Consider the following 20667-nt stretch of genomic DNA (forward strand, 5'->3'; position numbering starts at 1 on the left):
TAATCGAACAGTAAAGCTGCATGCCCTCAGGAAAAATTACGGCTGTAGTTTCCCCTTGCTGTCAGCCGTTCGCAGTACCACAACAGCAAGGCCGTTTTGGTTAGCGTTACAAGGCCAGATCAGTCAATCATCCAGACTGTTGCCCCTGCAACTACTGAAAAGGCTGCTGCCCCTCTTCAGGTACCACACGTTTGTCTGACCTCTCAACAGATACCCTTCCGTTGTGGTTGCACCTATGGTACAGCTATCTGTATCGTTGAGGCACACAAGCCTCCCCACCAACGGCAAGGTCCGTAGTTCATAGGGGGGGGGCACTTGATATCACTCTGAAAGCTGCTGTGAGGTATTAAGATACTGCAGCTACATGTCATGCTGAAAGATTCCGTAAGCCATCACAACAGGAGCACTTAGTCTTAGATTACAGCAATCTTTAATTTAGTTGCTGATGAACGTGTAAGTTCATAACTATACATTAGGTGTAAATATGGGGAAAATGATTTACAGTTGTATGGGGAAAATAATTTATTGTTGTGTAATATATTCCACAGTAAATGTAAGCATACATTTGGGGAGAAAATTGTGGTGCACTTATGCAAAAAAAAAAAAAAAAAAAAAAAAAAAAAAAAAAAAAAAAAAAAAAAAGTCTTTTGGTGGTGATAAGGAATGTCACCTGGAATCTCTGAGTGTCAGCCGTCCCCTTGGAGGGCAGATGAGCAGATGGAGGTAGGTTACCCCTCACCCTTGGGGTGAGAAACTATTCCTGAAGGCAGATATAAGCCACCAAGGCCACGTAGTGATGTGGAAAGCAACAGGAGACTATCACATGAAACATCAATTTGGATATCCCATGTGTAGCAACAATGACAGTGTCTAATAATGTACTTATTTTTACTGATTGTGGGTTTCGGATAACAAGATCCAGCAGGAGAAATGATGAGCTTCTCAGGTCATCATTCCACAAAGTCCTTGCAGAGCAGGAGGAAGAAAACCAAAAAGAAGAAGGAAAAGATAAATTTAACACTGGTACATGGAATGCATGAACACAGTTAAATGTGGAAAAACTGGATGAAGTCGGACTATGACAGTGTCAGTGAGATAGGACTATTTAGGCTGAAAATAGTGACTTTAGATCAGATTATTTCAAAATAATTCACAGTGGAAGCCAAAAGTCAGGGAAAAATTGCACAGCTATTTTATTAAACAAAGAAATGGGTGCCACTTAATGAACACATACCATGTGAGTGAAGGATATCACAGTTGAAAGATAGCCCATTTGACATAACAACAAAAAAACTGTAACAATGAAGAAATAGAAAACATTTGTGATTTCATTGGAGAATTAATGGAAATAATAAACACCAAAGGCAGTGTTAGTCTCATGGTAGATTTTAATGCATTAGGAGGCATATGAGAGAAACAAATGTATGCTAGTAAGTTCAGGTTGAGAAGAATGAACTCAAGAGATGAAAACTTATTGGAATTTTGGGAACATCATCAAAGGTTGTAACAGACACATGGTATGAAGCTCCAAAGAGTATATGCTACACATGGAAGACATCAGGCAGTAGTGGGAGATATAAGATGATTATATATTGGGTCATGAAAGGGAAGCAGCAGTTGAGAAGGGAATGAGACAGGCAACCCTGTCAATTTTATTCAATTTGTACATTGAGCAAGCAGTAAGGGAAACAAAAAAGAGGCTAGGAACTAAAGTTCAGGGAGAAGAAATAAAAACTTTGAGTTTTGGCAATGAAATTATAATTCTGTCAGACAGCAAAGCACTTGGAAGAACAATTGAAGGTAACGGACAGCATCTTGAAAATAGGATATAAGATGAACATCGGCAAAAACAAAACAAGAATAATGGAATGTTGACAAATTTAGTCCGGTTAATGCTGGGGGAATTAGATTAGGAAACAAGACACTTAAAAGTAGTAGATGAGTGCTGTTACGTGGGCAGCAAAGTAATTGGTAGTGGCCGAAGAAGAGAGGATATAAAAAGTTGACTGTCAATGGCAAGAAATGTGTTTGTGGAGAAGAGAAATTTGTTAACACTGTATATAGATTTAAATGTCAGGAAGTCTTTTCTGAAAGTTTTTGTCTGAAGCATAGCCATGTATGGAAGTGAAACATGTGTGATAAGCAGTTTAGACAAGAAGAGAATAGAAGCTTTTGAAATGTGGTATTACAGAGGAATACCGAAAATTAGGTGGGTAGATCATGTAACTAACGAGGAGGTACTGAATAGAACTGGAAAGAAAAGAAATTAGTGGCACATCCAGACTAGGAGGAGGAATCGCTTGATAGGACTCATTTTGAGACATCAAGGAACTGGTGCCTATATAGGTAATGAGCATACATTTGTTGCAGCGAAGTGCAATATAAGATTTAAGCAGCATGACCTGAAATATCCGAAGAAATGGGCAGTATATAAATTGAAGGACCCTGAGGTTGTGCGGGAATTAAACTGTCCAACAGTGGAACAGACTAGAAAGAAAGAAGTTGAGAGGTTATCAAGTCAGATATAACAAATGCAGCCACTGATGTATTACTGTATGGATGTGAAAATGTAGCTTACATTTCTGGCAAAATTAACATCTATTTCTTTTTGTTTGTAAATGATTAGATGTTCAAATGTAAAAGGTTGTCACTCAGTGCCTGAAGACAAAGCTTTAGTGCACTGAAATTGACTGTGACGATGGGGAGCTCTTTGACTGGGAAAGTTTGCTTTTGCAGAAACTTCAGCAGGGTTTTATTTCTTTCCCCCAACCCCCCTTGTAAAATGTGCTTTTGTGGTTTTCTTCATTTGGCTCTACGTATGCTTTCTACAAGGGATTACATCGGTAATCGGCAGCATTTTCCCACCAATTAACCATGCTTCTCCAATTTAAAGTGTTCTCAACATTATTTTTGTTTGCCCACCAAATTTGAAAATTACAAAATAGGCAGAATGTTGATTTTGATCTTTCGTGACTATTCATAGCTGTCTGACCCATACCTGACAACGCTACAGATAAAACCGACAAGGCGTAGAAGTAGAACCAAAAACTACTTTATTTGCATGTTAGCAGAAGACTTTTGACATGGTTGAATACACTGACAGGTTTTGTTTTCCAGTCCCTATAGTGTAGAGTACAGACACTATAAAATGGCAGTGGGCCATGAGTGAAAACAAATAGGAATTGTAACTGCCAGAGGGGATGGTCAGAGGGATCGCCATATGGAACAGGATTATTCTTTTCACTCATTTCAAAATAAGCTTAAAAAATAGCTCGTAACAAATAATTGCTGCTGTTGAGAAGCAGCATTTTCCTGCTGGTGAACACAGTATTCCTGTGATTTAAAGTGTTTATGACATTATTTTTTTCCCATCCAATTTGATAACTACAAAATCCACAGAATACTGATGTCAACCTTTCATGGTAATTCATAGCAGTGTGACCCATATTTAACTATGTTACACATAGAACTGACAAGGTTTTTAGCATAAAAGTAGAACCAAAAATAATTCGGTCTGCATGATAGGAGAAGACTTTCAGTGTGGTTGAAATACGTTGACATATTTTGTTTTCTGGTCACTGTAGTGCAGGGTGTGGACACCATAAATCGCCAGTGGGCTGTGAACATAAGTGAACTAAAATTATGAGCACCAGAGGGGAGAGAAGTGGTGTGAGGAAATGAGCCCTGTCTCCCTTTCACTCATGTTCTGTGTTTCTGTAAAAGCAGAACTGACACATGGCAATAGAGATCGCTGACCTGATCTCTTCTGGTATTGCGAGGGTCATAATCTAACTCCCCTTGTGGCCCAGATTAGTTTATGCAATCATTTTAAAATAAGAAAACTATCAATGCACAACACAAAAGTATTTGGTAATGGCTGTTACACAATTGCTTTCCAAGGCTGACAGTGTTGTAAATGAGGTAATTCAAGCCCAACCTCTATTGGCATTTAACACAACCACATTTCAGAACACTCGTCCGCTAAAATTGCCATGTTAAAGTATCTGCATTATATACAGGGCGTTTCAAAAGTGATGGTCGATATTTGGGGATATGACAGGAATGACCATTTGAAACAAAAAATTCAAGTAAACAAGGGGTCTTGAACACATACCTTAAGAGCTATTAGCAATTCTTGATCTTTGATACTGTGAAACAAATCTCTACACTGCAAGCTCTTTGCTTTCCATATTTTGGGAAGTGGCAGTGTGGACCAAAACAAGAAAAAAAAGTCCAGTAAACATGTTCTCTAAAATGCATACGTTAAGAGCTATGAGCACTTTTTCATCTTCGCTATTTTGAAACTTAACTCTTCTAATGAACAAATGCTCATAACATTTAAGGTATGCATTTTAGAGCACATGTTTACTGGACTTTTTTTCCCTTTGTTTTTGTCAATACTGCCACTTCCAAAAATATGTAAAGCAAAGAGCTTGCAGTAGAAGAGATATCTTTCACAGTATCAAAGATCAAGGATTGCTAATAGCTCTGAAGGTATGTTTACTTGACGTTTTTGTTTCAAATGGTGATTTCTGTCATATCCCTGAATATTGACTTGTTGTTGTTGTTGTTGTTGTTGTTGTTGTGGTCTTCAGTCCATAGACTGGTTTGACGCAGCTCTCCATGCTACTCTATCCTGTGCAAAGTTCATCATCTACCAGTACCTACTGCAACCTACATCCTTCTGAATCTGTTTAGTGTATTCATCTCTTGGTCTCCCTCTGCGATTTTTACCCTCCATGCTGCCTTCCAATACTAAATTGGTGATCCCTTGATGCCTCAGAATATGCCCTACCAATCAATCCCTTCTTCTAGTCAAGTTGTGCCACAAATTTCACTTCTCTCCAATTCTATTCAATACCTCCTCATTAGTTATGTGATCTACCCATCTAATATTGACTATCACTTCTGAAACACCCTGTATACTCTTGAATTTTAGCTACCAGACAAACGTAAGTGTTTCTTTGTTCTAAGGTGCTAGGTCCCGTGGCTGAGTCCTACTTTGCATTATGCACAGTGCATCTTAAACTGAAAGTTTAACTGACCACTGTCAGTGTGACACCAGAGCATCAAACACACTGATACATTGTTACATTCATGCACTTCCCAGTCAGCAAATATAGCCTTATGCACATTATTTCTCACAAGTGGACTTCGTCAGATAATGTGCAATACAAGGAAGCAAACACGGTTACATTTTCGATATTATTGTCTTAAAAAGAGCTGCATCCAGTAGGAACTGACCAATCCATTGCAAACTGGATGGGTACATTGCACACCACCAGCTATGCAATGATTACTATCACATGTTTGGCCTGCACTCAGGGAGTGCAGTTTGGCCCGTGATGTCTTGCACATAGGTTGATGTAAGAGGGCCCCAAATGGCTGTACTGGACAGTACAACAGCGGGTAATGTCACTAAAGCATCACCTGAATTTACACTATGCTCAGGTGACACATTTGATAGTAGGTTTCCCAGCTGGAAAAGTTTGAGAGGGGCTGCAGGAGGCTGGGTGGTCCTAGCATCATTTTACCCAACACAGTGGCTATGTGGACACCACCAGTGTCCTTGTTGATGACAATGGACACAGGAAAGCATGCGTGCACAACATGTATCATCTGGATGTGTGATAAGCACTAAAGATAGGCCACCACATGCAAGCACTCCTGAACATGCACTATGTTCAGGTGACATATTTGCCCATATGTTTCCCAGCTGGGAGTTTGAGAGGAGCTGCAGCATTGGGCTGTGGAAGGCTGGGTGGTTGATACTAGCTTCATATTACCCAACACAGTGGCTATGTGGACAACACCATTGCCCTTGTTGGTGACAATGGACACAGGAAGGCATTCATGCGCAACATGTATCTGGATGTGTGATAAGCACCACAAAGATAGGCTGCCACATGCAAGCAGATCCAGTAGCAATAACAGGGACCATTCTTTGGGATTCCCTGCCTTCTGTTTAACATCCTGTTTGCGCTGCTACCATTGGCAGGCAGCTGCATGAAGCAGGGCTCACCACACACCATCCGTTATGACGTCTGCCACTCACTCCTGCACAGCATTGTGACTGATTCGCCTGGTGTCGGCAACAACATACGTGAGGCCTACAGATTGGTCGCAGGTCATCTCTAGTGATGAGTCTCATTTCTACCTTAGAGGTGACAACCACAGGGTTTGTGTCTGGAGGCACAATAGAGTGTGCCACTAAGAGTAGTTTGTGGGCTCTCATTACCCTTTAGCCAGCCTGGTGTGATGATGTGGATACCATTATTGTATGGTGCCCATTCACAGTTAATTTTCCTAATGGGATCCATGACAGCTGAATGGTAAGTGGATGAGGTCCTGTAAGTGGTAGCTCTGCTGTTCGTGAATGTTCATGTCCTGTTTCAACAGGACGACTCTCATCCTCATAGTGCTGCCATCTTATGAGTGTGTCTTGCAGCTGTGGATAGTCTGCTGTGGCCAGCTGAATGCCACACTGTTTCCCCAATCAAGAATGTGTGGGATTTCATGAAGTGTGTCTTCAGGACTCCACATCCATCTGTGCAGTCAGGTGCAAGTGGGAGGGGATAGAGTTTCACAGGACTTCACCCGAGACCTGTACAACTCCATGCCACACATCTCAATGCATGTATTAACAACCACGGGGGCCCAACACTGTGCTAGCATGCGTGATTTGCGGCACTGTAGCGCACTACATGTTGTTCCTTCCAAATTGAAAGTGTAGTTGTTTCATGTGTATGGTACCATCTGCCTGCCTGCCTGCCTGCCTACAGTGATTGCAATTCTCTTTGTCCGTCTGGATGCAGTTCTTTTCATGGTGATAAGTGTACATTCATAAAATAAAGATGTTTAAAACCATGTCTGATAAAATAGTTCATCTGGAGACAGTTCTCTATGAAACAGCATTTGTCAGTATTTTGCAGTTTGAGTCATCATTCGCATCTATATTTGCATTTATCAGACGTGCACATTTTTCAGGTCCCTAAGAATAAGAAAGTTAGAATGTAGGAATCCTCAGATGAACACAAAAATATTGGAACACGTTTGCAAAAGGAACAGACTAAAAGAGAAAAGCCCGGAAGAATATAAAGCACTAAAAAACGAGATAACAACAATGTGCCATTTAGAAAATGGAAAAGATCTGGGAACAACAAGCAAAGATACTACAGACAGAGAACCAGAAATATCATAGTGCGGGGTAACAACGGGAAGCTGCTGTATGACATAGAAGATATAAGTTGCAGATGGAAAGAGTATATTGAAGACAAGTACAGTGATGCTGAAATTGGAAGTTTAGACGAATATATTGAAGATAGAAAAACTAATTGATGAGAATAATAAGGGCCACCAACAACAAAAGAAGATTCTTACTTGCACTAAATAGGTTAAAATCAAAGAAAGCAATGGGTGCACGTGACATCCCTGCAGACCTGTAGTCACAACCTCAAAAGTAAATAGTTCACTGCAGTTTCTTAGTGTTATGAAGGGGGTATCATACCACAAAAATTAAAACTTTTGCTTTACCCAATAAGGCAAATTCAAAATTATAATACACTAGCCCTTACATCACATGCAACAATAATATTACTGTCAATAGTTAAAGAGAGGATTAAAATGAAAATATATTGGAACTTAGCCAATGATCAGTTTGGCTTCACATCAGGAAAAGGAACAAGAGAAGCAGTTTTGGCTCTGTTAGATTTAGGACAGAATATTAGAAGTAAACAGGAAAGCTTATATAGCATATATCATCTTGGAAAAGGCATTTGATATGGTGGTTGGTAGGAAAGTTTTTTTTAACCAATGAACAAAGTAGGACTTGACTGGAAGAGAGTATATACAAAAACACAGAACTGGATAATAATGGTAGCCAGAAAGAAGTAAAAATCAGAAGGGGAGTAAGACAATGGTGCCCTCTGTCACCTTACTTATTTAATATTGTTATCAAGATGGCAATAAAAACCATATAAGGAAAGACAACTGGAGTCAAAATTATGGTATTCCTGTTCACTGCATGAGGTTTGCTGATGACATTACAATAGTGGTAGACTCTGAGAAACAGCTATTTTATATGCTTAAGGTCTTAAATCAAAAGATAATAAACAAGAAGAGTCATGGTTATGGACAAGAAATGAAGTGGACATAAGATTGATATAAGAATAGGCAGTGAACAACTTGAGACAGCAACCTAGTATCACTAGCTTGGTAACACTGTGGAGAAAAACAATAGATGCCTCAAGGAAATCAAGAGAAGAATAGCACTGGCCAAGAATGCATTCCAAAATAAATAGAAAATTGTACTGAATAAGATTATGAGCTTCCACACTAAGAAAAGACTTGTAAAGGCTTTGTGCAGAGTGTTCTGACATTTGGATGTGTGAAACATGGACACTTGCAAGGCAGGAGAAAGCTCATCTTGAAGTTGCGGAAATGTGGTTCTTGAAGACAATTGCAAGAGCTAGTTGGACTGACAGAACAATAAATGAGATGGTTCTGCAAGAAATAGGCGAGAAGAATGAACTCCTGAAAGCTGTAGGCCAACACAACGCAGAACTCATTGGACACTTAATTACATGCGATATTTCTTTTAAAAAACATTTTCAAGGGGAAGACTGCAGAAAGAAAAAAAGGGGGGTGACCAAGAACATCCTATTTAAAATATATGATAAAGTGAAATGTTGTTCTTACATGGAGATGAAGAAAGAAAGCCGTGGATGCAGAGACAAGGCTTAAGTTGTCATCACATTTGAACATCAGCATTGAGTGTGCTGAGTTTCTGATGTCATAGTCTGGAAGAAGCACAGTGTGGAGTATTTTCCAATATGCAGAGCAATATCAAGCATGTCAGATATTCTGAACATGCATTTGAACATAGACCAGTGAGACTGAAGAACACCACTTACGTCACATGCAGGCCATCTCTCTTTTCAGTACAGACTATGGGATTGGCAGATGCTATATTTTACTTTAATTGAACCCCTTATAGGGTGGGGTTTATACCACGACTTATATCTTTTGAATATATGCTATTTTTAGAGCGCCAGAAAATTGAGGATCTCTTGGAACATATCTTCATTGGTATGATATGTTGCGATAAAATGACAAGAAATAAAATGATGATACAAAAATTTTCATCTCGTAACTTCATGTTAGAAAATTATGTTGCTTCAAGGCACAATACATCAGCAATTAAGTAACTTCATGTTAGAAAATTATGTTGCTTCAAGGCACAATAAATCAGCAATTAACACCTCTAAATCCAATCTCCCCCCACTATCTCTCTCTCTCTCTCTCTCTCTCTCACACACACACACACACACACACACACACACACACACACACACACACACACCGCATCTTCCTGATTCCTACAAGGTTGTCATATTGTCATACTTGCACATTACTTTAATAGAAGTACATTTTCAAATATTCAATGTTATGTAGATATAAGAGGGCTCTCTCTTAAAAGTGAGGTGTTTCAATTGGCTTCATCTGCAAGAGAACTTGCAGTAAGAAATTTCTTGTTTAAAGACATGTATTTCACACTTCTAAAGATTCTGCTGATGCATATAAACAGTGATCAAGTAAGAATGGCAGAGTTTTACTAAAAAGTGAGAATTATGAAATAATTTTTTCTTATGTGAAGCACTATTGTAAATTTGTATTTGCAATGGCACTTTTATAAGCTGATGTCCTTACTAACTAGACATGATTCTATCCTTTACGCCCTGTAGCATGATCATGGATATTAAGTTTTCGTTTATGTATACCATAGACAGAACAACATGACTATCATACAGACAAGGGAGGAAATGTTTTAATAGAGCTAACAGGAATTTTATTCCTGCCAATTTTGTTAACAAACTGTGTGATTTGCAAGCTGTCAACAGCAGCTGGAGTGCACTGTGATCATGTATCCTACACTGAGACACATGTACCATGTGCACAAACCGGGCTATTTCTGAGCATTCAACAGCATGGTAAAGTCAGCACTTTGCATGTTGAATGTCACTGCCTGTATGATACTGGCTTTAGCCTTTTGGGAGGAGGGCGAGAAGTTGCATTGTGGAATAAGCCACAACGAACATAATTAGTGTCCTGAAATGCTGAGGTGATGTAATTATGAAAGGCCAGAAACTTGGGAGTAATACCAACCAGTGTATTTAAAGACTAATGCAAAATTTTGTCAGTGACTGCTATTTCCCTGTATATTTGCCCTATCCATAGTAAAATTAGGTAACTGAATGAATATTAATTCATTTCACTGTCAGGATTGGATTAAAAACGCTGAATCAAATATTGAAACTGTCTACACAACTGTATAAACTGTTCCCTTGATTGTCTTTGGCCTTGTTACCTAACCATGAGAAATTTAAGGGTTGTGTGAAATTATTTCGTAGAAGAAACATTCAGATGTGTAGATCTTCACAACTTTGCACACATAAGAAATATTTAAGAGCTAAGAAATCAATTTTGTTCCGCTATTACTTCCAATTGTTTTTCCTTGTAAAAGATGTTGAGTATTCATAAAACATTTTTTGGTGTCAAGCTTAAAATTTTTATTGACTACCCCATTCCCTCAAATGGCAGAAAGTGCATATATTATATGTATGGATTTATTGATTCCTATATAAGAATTCATCTGTGTTATAGGAGGAGTTGTCAAGATGATATGATTTCAATTTATTTTTGAAACGATTACTGCTGTCTGTCAGACATTTTATTTCATCTGGTAATTCATCAAAAAGATTTACAGCAGCATATTTTACCCCTTTCTGTGCCAAAGATTATAATCACGAATGCCATTGTTGTTTTTAAACTGGTCCATGTTGTTGTGAACAAATTTCATTACTGAGTAAATGTACTGAGAGACTGTTGTAAGAATTTCTAACCTTTTAAACAGATGCCTATAAGATGTGTGACTATGAGGCCCACACATAGTTTTAACTCCTTTCTTTTGAGCAGCAAATACTTTTTGCCAAAGTGTTGAGCTACCCCAAAATATCATTCCGTACAACATCAGAGAGTTAAAGTATGCAAAGTATGTTAGCTTGCTAATTTCTGTATCGTCAAAGTTGGCAATTATTCTGATTGCAAAAGTTTGCTGGACCTAGTCACTTTAGGAGATCCAAAATATGAAATTTCCAATTAAGATTCTCATCTATATTTACACCCAAGAACTTAATATGTTCTTCTGTGGCTATGGAATACTGTTGATGTGTTGTATTTATTGAAGGAACTGTACTCCTTCTAGTAGAAATTTGGATTTACTGTGTTTTTTTCTAAGTTCAGAGCAAGCCTATTAGCAGACAACCAATCAATACCTTTTCCAAAGACATTATTTGTATTATTTGCTATTGGAGATTCTTTTACTGGATTTATAAAGATACTTGTATCAGCAGCAAACAGTGTCAGTTTAGCTTCTTGTTTCAAATGAGAAGGGAGGTCATCCAAATATACCAATAACAGAAGGGGACCCATGATCGAACCAGTGGAACACCTAGTGTAATTTCACCCCAGTTAGATGAAGTGGGAAACTTCCTTAAATCACTTAAACGATTTAAAGAAACATTTTTCTTCCTGTTCTGTAGATATGACTTAAACCACTCATATGCTTTGGATAAGTCACAGAAAATTCCTATTGGTGACATTTTACTATTTAATGACTCTATTATGTGGGCAGTGAAATTGTACATCGCTATTTCAGTGGAACAGCATTTTTGAAATCGGAACTGTGGTTTACTAAGTATCCCATCACTGTTGAGATGGCTAACCACTCGAGTACAATACTTTCTCAATGATTTTTGAAAATGCTTTAAGCAAGAGTACTGGCCAGTAATTATTGACATCTGTGGTGTCCCCCTTTTTTGTAGAGAGACTTGACAACGGCCTATCTGGGAAAATACCTTGTGTTAGTGATGCATTACAGATGTGACTCGGAACATCAGGTGTAACTGCTGCACATTGTTTTAATATCTTGTTTGAGATGTCATCTAGTCCAACAGAACATTTATTTTTCAAAGATTTGATGATTTTTCCTTATTTCACAAGAGGTTGTTAGATGAAAATAGATCTAACAAGGATTTCTCAAAACTGACTCTTCCATGTACTACTTGGCTTTTTCTTTTGAACAATTCTCACCAATTTTTTCACCTACACTTAAGAAATGGTTATTAAATGTATTACCTACTTGTGTGCTGTTAGTGAAGATGGTCTCATTCTCTTTAATAGTAATACTACCTACCCCTGTGGTTGCTTTTCCTGTCTCCCTTCTAACAACATTCCATATTGATTTGATTTTATTTCAGAGTTGTTAATTTCATCTCTGGTATAAATATTTTTCGATTTTCTGACAACTTTTCTCAGTATGTTACAACAATTTTTATAGTGTAAAATTGCTTCTGGGTCTATTAATTCGTGTTGTCTCATACATTTTTTATTTATTTATTTCTGAAGACACTTAAACACCTGTAGTAATCCATGGTTTCCTTGAAAACTGTTTGGTGTTACATTTAGTAATTCATTTGGGCAACAATGTACAAAAAGGGATATAAATTTAACAAGAAATATGGTACATGTTTCATTAGCATTTGGCTCATCGTATACATCTCTCCAATTAACTTTTCTTAAACTTTCTCTGAAGTGCTCTATAGATACTGGGTTGACCACCTTACACTTCTACTGAATGGTTTCTGAACTGTACACCCTGCTATGTTTCTAAGTTAATCAGTTGTCCATCATGGTGTGATAATCCGTTTATCACAGGGAAAGCATGTATTAATTTTACATCATCTTGCTGTACAAATACATTATCTATTAGACTGCTACTGTATTGAGCTATATGTGTTGGGAAGTTGATCACTGAAATGTTTCTAAGTTAATCAGTTGTCCATCATGGTGTGATAATCCGTTTATCACAGGGAAAGCATGTATTAATTTTACATCATCTTGCTGTACAAATACATTATCTATTAGACTGCTACTGTATTGAGCTATATGTGTTGGGAAGTTGATCACTAATTCGAAGTTCTATGTCATTAATAACACATCTAGTTCATTTTTCTTATTAGAATTACTTAGAAAGTTTACATTGAAATCTTCACAGATTGGTAACTTCTTCTTTTTGTCTGACAGACAGCATTATAGGGAGTCAAACTTATTTATAAATAGCTCCCAATCTCCTAATGGGGACCTGTACACTGTTGCTAATATCAACACTACATTATCTAGCTGTTGTTCACCTGCACAAACTTCAAAGTTCTGATCGACACAAAATTTGCTTTCTTCTTCTGTTTTGTACGTATACCCTTGTTGTGTGTAAATGGCGACTCCCCCCTTATCCAAACTAGATCTGCAAGAGTTAGATGCTAAATTATATCCATTTATATGGACAATTCCCTCCCCACAGTTTCATGGTGTTCAAACAGACAGTCCAGGGTGTCCCACTCAAACCTCCCTGATTTCAAGGACCCAGGAGAGAAAAACCACAGAAGACATGATGATGAAAAATGCACCACATTGTAGAGCATCTCAAAGAATTTACATTCCCATGTCAGAAATGCTAAGTATCATCATCAGAGTGCAGCATGGCCGCATAAAGTGAAAATGGCAACTCCACAGCAGCACATGCAAGCAGTGGTGTGGTTTGCAGAAACAAAATCATAGATTACTGTCAAAGAAATTATCGTTGTGTTTATGAATGTTATCCACCTGTTGTGAAAACAATTAAGGAATGGCATAGGAAGTTTCTGGCAACAGGATGTGTTCTGAAACATTGTGGCGGTGCCCGTTACGGAGTTTCAGAAGAGACAGTGACAAACATTTCTCAGAAGCCCACATAAGTCAATTCGTCAAGCGTCTGGGCAACTTGATGTACCTCGATCAACATTGCATCCTGTAGTTCACCAGCATCTTCGTATGTGATTAGATTAGATTAGTTTTTCGTTCCATAGATCCGTGCTGAGGAGATCCTCATGGATGTGGAACATGTCAATTTATGTGTGCTTACAAAGTGCAAATTCTGCAACATCTGACACTGAACAACAAACCATGCCAACAACAATTTGCTGCGGATATGCTGCAGTGTATTGATATGGATGCCAGCTTCCTGGAAGGATGTTTATTCTCCGATGAGGCAACCTTTCATCTATAAGGTAGGGTTAATAGGCATAATGTTCGGATTTGGGGTTTGCAAAATCCACACGTTGTCATTGAACATGTTTGTGATAGCCGTAAACTAAACTACTGGTGTGGGCTAATGCATGACAGGTATGTTGGACTGTTCTTCTTTGCAGAACAAACAGTGGATGGGTCATTGTATGTGGACATGTAGGAGCAATTTATGTACCCTCAGGTACAAAACTTGCAACCCAACATCATTTTTCAACAAGATGGAGCTCCGCCAAATTTGTCAATGGCTGTTCACAAGTTCCTGGATAGGAAATTTCCCAATTGTTGGATCGGACACAGAGGACCCATTGCCTGGCCACCACGTTCACCTGACATTACGGCGCTTGATTTCTTCATGTGGGGATTCGTGAAGGACCGCGTGTATGCGACCAAAGTGGAACGATATTCCTATGTCGCGACATCATATCACTAATGTGATTGCAACAATAACAGAGGAAATGTTACAAAGAAGAAATTGAATATAGATTCGATATTCTTCATGCTACAAGAAGTTCACATGTAGAGGTGTACTGATGATAAATAAGTAAATTCTTTGAGATGCTCTACAATGTGGTGTATTTTTCAATGTTGTATCTACTGTGGTGTGGCTTTTTTTCCTGTGTCTTTGAAACCAGGAAGGTTTGAGTGGAACACTCTGTATATCAATCTCATTCTTATTTTTGAGATCATCTAAACACACTAACAGCTCATCTACTTTATTTTTTATTCCCCTGGTATTTTGATGAAGTAAACTGATACTACCCTTAGCTTTATAGCTATTTGGTGTACATGAAGCCTCTTTTATTCTATTTTTCTTGAATGTTGTCTGTCTGGACTTTCGCTTTAACCTAAAAAAAAACCTGTATGCCTGGTCCCATTACCACAAGGGATAATCCCTTGTGTGACTGTGCCCCCTCTCCCCCCTCACAGTCTCTGCTAGTAGAGAAACTAACTTATCTTTTCCCTTCCTATTTTAGCTGTAGGCCATGTGTAGTGTATCCCTACCTACCAATAGCATCAACTGGAACTCCACAAACCACACATTTGTGTTCCCAGTTTTTGCTTCTATTTTGTCCAGGCCACTCCCAATCTTGGATTCATAGCCAGGCTGTTTCCTGCTCTCCCAACTATAATTACCTGACCTTCCTTCTCAAAGTCCTTGCATAGCTGACCTAAGTTTAGTCACCTGGATAAGGCTAGCACTTGGTTTCACAAAACTTGTGACCTGATACCCTGCACCTAATTTGTCCTGAAGCTGCTGGCCTACACCCCTCACACGACTGCTACCTAGAAGCAGAATTATTCTTTTCCTATTCTGATTTGATACTGACCTGTCTTTTTTTCTTTAAGTTCATATTCTGCTTCAACCTACATTCAACTACATCTGGATGAAGCCCTTCTTCCACTACTTCAGAAAGCAACCCAAACTGATTTATTAACTGAATTTCTAAAGTTTTTTCAACAGTTTCCCTTTTTCGCCCTTTGCTTGCTACCTTTTCCCAGCACCCCCCTATCTTTCCTCCCCTAGCCTACATAATTCCAAATTCAGCCTTAAGGGCACAAATTTTTGCCTCCTGTTCAGTGATTTTTCTGTCCTTTCGACATAACCTACATTCCAGAATGAGATTTTCACTCTGCAGCCTCATTATCTATCACCATTTCCTCATCGCTACATTTACCCCAATGAAACCATAACCTACAGTCTTCACAGAACACCCCCCTCCTTTAGATTTCTACGGCAACCACCACATTTGTCACACATGGTTTGATACAAAAATTTACACAAAAGCAGAGAATAACTTGGCACGAGAGCACTGAAGTTTTGTAGCCTGTACTAATACTTAACTAATCACAGTTGATGATGTTATCAGTATTGTTGATGTGAAATGCAATAGCCTATTGCTTATTTCTGTTTCAGTTTCTGGATGACACTTCTGATTGATTCTTTGCCTCTTTTGGAGTCAAATGACATCATTTTCACATCAAGTGACACTTATGGACTAAGCCAATGCCTGGAAGAACTCTTGTTGGAAAAGGGCATAGTCTCTCTGTCTACTTCAAGGTGTAAAAAGAGCCAAAAGTCTGTAAATGATGCAGAAATGCCAGACAAAATTAATCTAATAAGAGTAGCTCTAGCTCGCAATCTTGCAAGAGCACTTAATTACGAAGCATGCCATATAGTAAAGAAAGAAGTTCCAGACAAAGATGTGTTTTTATTATCATGAAAGATTTCTGTAAAACTTATTCATTTGTAATTTTGGTACCAATAAACATCTGGCTGTGTGTGTGTATAAGAATTACCTAATTCATTCATTTATTCCAAAAATTTGCAATTGTATCTCTCTCTCTCTCTCTCTCCTCCCCCCCCCCCCTCCCTCTCGGAGGGAGGGGGCGAGGTGAGGGGCGCACTGCGACAGTCACTTCAGTTTCTTTAGTGAAAAAATATGGACCTTTTCCACTTTAAAGCAAGCTTCATGAACTGAATTTTACAAAAACTATTTGTCAATCACCACATAGTTCATCTGGTAACTAGTACTTCTCTATTTATTTTGAGATCTGGTTATAGTAGCTGATATGTGGTAACAGGCTGAAATCCGTAATCCTGAAAAGGACCAAATTGTAGATTACAACAATTACTGAGGTACATCCCACCTCAGCAGTTCATATACAATATCTTCATTGACTTTTGGTAAATAAGCTTGAAAAAACTGCAGAGCACAACTTGGAAACACAGGATTTCACTAGGGGTAGTCAACTGTGAGAGAAACATTTGAGAAAGTTGTAAGAAAGTAGTAGTGCATTTATTTACTTCAGAAGGGTAGATGAGTACCTGCACAGTGAGAGTTTACAAATGACACGAGCAAGGTTATTATTCCGACAAGGTAGATTAGTTGAATAGGAATTCACATATCAAATGAAATGCACACTCAAGTAAATTGCTGAAATACTTACACTTTTTTTTAAATGTGGTGCTAAATTGGATCATAAGATATATATGCAGATAAAAAGCTGTGGACTGTAACTTTAACCAAGGCTAGGAATCAAACATGTACCTTTTGAAGACAATGGTATTATCAGGTGATCTATCCTGGCCTACCCCACCATACTCTTAATCTATGCCACACACCATAAAGTGGCTTGTGAAGTACAGATGTTCGTGCCCACGTTACCACTTTTGAAACACTTTAGATGCTTTCTTGCATACCTTGCTATACTAGTGCTTTGGGGAAAAAAACACTATAGATGAACACCTTCCCCATGATAAAAGGTTTGTTTCTAGAATTTACACTGTGATGAAAGTTCTTCATATAAAAAGTGTGTGCAGGACACATTTTCACACATGTTTTAATCTATTTTCAAACACACAGTCAGCAGAGTGGAAAGATTCATTCTTGAAATAAGCTAAGCCATTTCTGTGCAATGTTTTTTCTCCTAAGATTAGCATTGCAGCAAGGTATTTGAGAAGCTTCTGAGGAGGTGGTCCCAGATTAAAGTCCCCCTTCAGACATTTATCTCTCAGAAAGTTTCATAAGCCTTACACCCACTGCAGAGTGGAATATTTATTCCGGAGAGAGAGAAATGGTGAAATGTACAGTCTTCAAAAAAAACTTCCTAGAAAACAAATTATATGGGTGTCACCAAATCCAATTTGTGGTGATAACAGACTCCGTGATGTTGCTGTACTGTAATTAGAAACTTTTATGCAATGGTGGTACTCAATGTAAAAGTTGCCGAGAGCATCAGTTTAGATTCGAATTGCTATCTGTCTATCGTTAAACTTAGGGTTAGACCAACCTCTTGAAAAAGGAACCAGTACCAACTCAAAACGTGTGGCATACAGAAGTTACCTAGAGAAAATGATTACAACATATTAGAAAAAAGAGAATACCCTAAATGTTGGGAACAACTTCAGCAAGACATTATTCAGAATGCAGAAGAAAGTATTCCTCTTTAAAAGAAATGCAGATATGCCTGCAGGACTGATGAGTGTGATTAGTTGATTATAAAGAAACAATAAGGTATGGTAAGAACAGAAAAAAATGAATAGAAGCACGCAAATGTGTGTCAAAAGGTCTCAAAGAGATCAAGAGTATGACATTTAAAAAATTGGTTAGCGTCAGTTGTCATATTTTAAGCAGAACAAAAAATAACTTTTATAAGTATTCAAAAAATAGTTTAAAGAAGAACACATGACTAAGTTTACAGTTTATAGATCCAAAAACACAGAAGACTGCGTATAACAACACGGATGACTGCGGAATACTTGCAGACTACTTAAAAGAATCACACAACTGTGATCCACCAAAAGAAGAATTTCATTTTGATAACATAATTAAAATACAACCAGACTCAAAACCACCAACAATAGAGGAAATCATAAAACAACTTAAAAACAACAAAGTATTAAGAAAAGACAATATAGTTACTGAATTGTGGAAACACTCAACTGAAAACATGATTCCATGTCTAACAGAAATCATTAATGAAATTTGGACAGCAAATAGCTTACCGTTAGAATGGACATCGCCATTAATTCATCCACTAACTAAAAAGGGAAAGAAAATTGATCCTAACAATTATAGAGGACACTCCCTCTTGTCAGTGACATACATGATCTTGTCCATGGCACTTTTGAAGAGAGCTGAAGGAGTCCTCGACACAACTAGGAGAATATCAAGCAGGATTTAGGAAGAGAGAGTCTTGTGCAGAGCAAATACAAAATCTAAAGAACACAGTAGAAATGAGAAAAATCATAAACTTGAAATACATGATAACTTTTTCAGATTTTATTAAGACGTATGACTCAGTTGATAGATATACACAAATCAGTATTGTAAAGGATTTTGAACTTTACCTAAAACAGCATAAATAATTAAAGGAACTTTAACAAACACATCAAAAGTAAAAATTTTGGGGGAACCCAGGAGGAAAATGGGGAGAAGGTTTATCACCCCTATTTTTCAACTACGCATTAGAGAAGGCAGTGAGAGAATGGTGGAAATCCATCAGTACCAAACGTGGATATCTTGAAAGAAATCGAAATAAAGCCACCATAGATTGTCATGCTTTTGCAGATGACATAGCATTAGCTACTGATTCACTGGATAGTGCCAAGGAATAAGTCACAGAATCTAGAAGACAAAATATGACTAAAAATATCATTTGAAAAACCACACTTTGTGATAAATATCAATGATGTCCCCTCCCCTCCTCAAAACCAAGTTCATATCAACACAACAGCTAAAACAGTTTTAAATATCTAGGAGAATGGATACAAACCAATGCAAAAGAAAAGATAGCCTTGTAAAACAGAATACAGTACATAAAATGGAAAGAGTGTTTCATATGTCAAAAAAAAAGTAACGAAAAAGAAAAGCTTTGTTCTGGAACACAAAACTAGGACACTATCAAACAGTGGTAAGGCATGAAAGACAAGAAGAATTCTAAGGAAAATATTAGGCTCTTGAAATAATACTAATGTTGAGTACAAATTAAGATCAGAGAGCTCTATTTGAAAGTGGAAAAGCTGAGTGATGTAATGAGGAAAAGAAGGCTACAATTTTATGGACACTCATAACCGAATGGATAGCAATGAACTAACCAGCCAGATCTTCAACCTACCAAACAACAACTAAATCTAAACCCACATGATTCACCAAAATTAATAAAGTTATGAAAGACACTGGAACTAAAATGGGCATACAATAGGAGGGTGGTTTGAAAAGTTATCGGAATCACCTTGATAGGTCAGCGCTAGTACAACGAGTTGTTCATGCGATATTCATTGGACTGTTGCTTGTAAACATGTGCCATGGCTTGGAAGAGAGCTGACACACTGTTGTTCCCGCGTAGTGATTTGTGAAGATGCAAAAAATCAAGATTCGAACAGTGATTAAGTACTTCATAAAGAAAGGTATGAAAGCAAAGGGCATTCATGCCAATTTCCAGAATACACTCCTCTTTCATATTCAACTGTTGCCAAGTGGACAAAAGAATTTAAATTTGGTCGGGAGATCTTAGATGAAGTACGGGGTCAAAGGACAAAAGTGAAGGCTATGCTCTGTGGAATAAGACAATAGGAAGATGCAAAATTTGCAAGATACAGAATACTTTTTTCAGTATCAAAAATGCAAAGTTCTTTGTTCTTTCTGCTTCAACAAAGAGAAAAACTGCTTAAAAATATGTATGTAAATAACTTCATTGCTACAGTACTGAATGTGCTTTTTTAACAAATTTTATTTTATTTACATGTCAAGTTCCGTAGGAGCAAATTGAGGAGCATATCTCCAAGGTCATGGAACGTGTCGGTACATGAACTTACAACATAAAAGTAATAACAGATAAAAATAAATGTTCATGAACCTGAAAGAAAATCAGTCCATAAGTTTAAGCAAACGCTATCAGCAATACAATGAAAATCAGCTTAATTTTTCAAGGAACTCCTCGACAGAATAGAAGGAGTGACCCATGAGGAAACTCTTCAGTTTC

General features: G+C 37.8%; 1 protein-coding gene across 1 annotated transcript in view; it reads left to right on the plus strand.

Moving 5' to 3' along the window:
* The window catches only part of LOC126236435 (nuclear pore complex protein Nup85), a 149847-nt gene extending 133372 nt beyond the window's left edge, over positions 1 to 16475 (plus strand). The window contains exon 12 of the mRNA XM_049945738.1: positions 16097 to 16475. Coding sequence (XP_049801695.1) covers positions 16097 to 16403 — 307 coding nt within the window. The 3' untranslated portion in view covers positions 16404 to 16475. The remainder of the gene's footprint in view (positions 1 to 16096) is intronic.
* Positions 16476 to 20667: the final 4192 nt, after the last annotated feature.

This window comes from Schistocerca nitens, chromosome 2 (genome assembly GCF_023898315.1).
Source record: "Schistocerca nitens isolate TAMUIC-IGC-003100 chromosome 2, iqSchNite1.1, whole genome shotgun sequence".
Classification (NCBI taxonomy): domain Eukaryota; kingdom Metazoa; phylum Arthropoda; class Insecta; order Orthoptera; family Acrididae; genus Schistocerca; species Schistocerca nitens.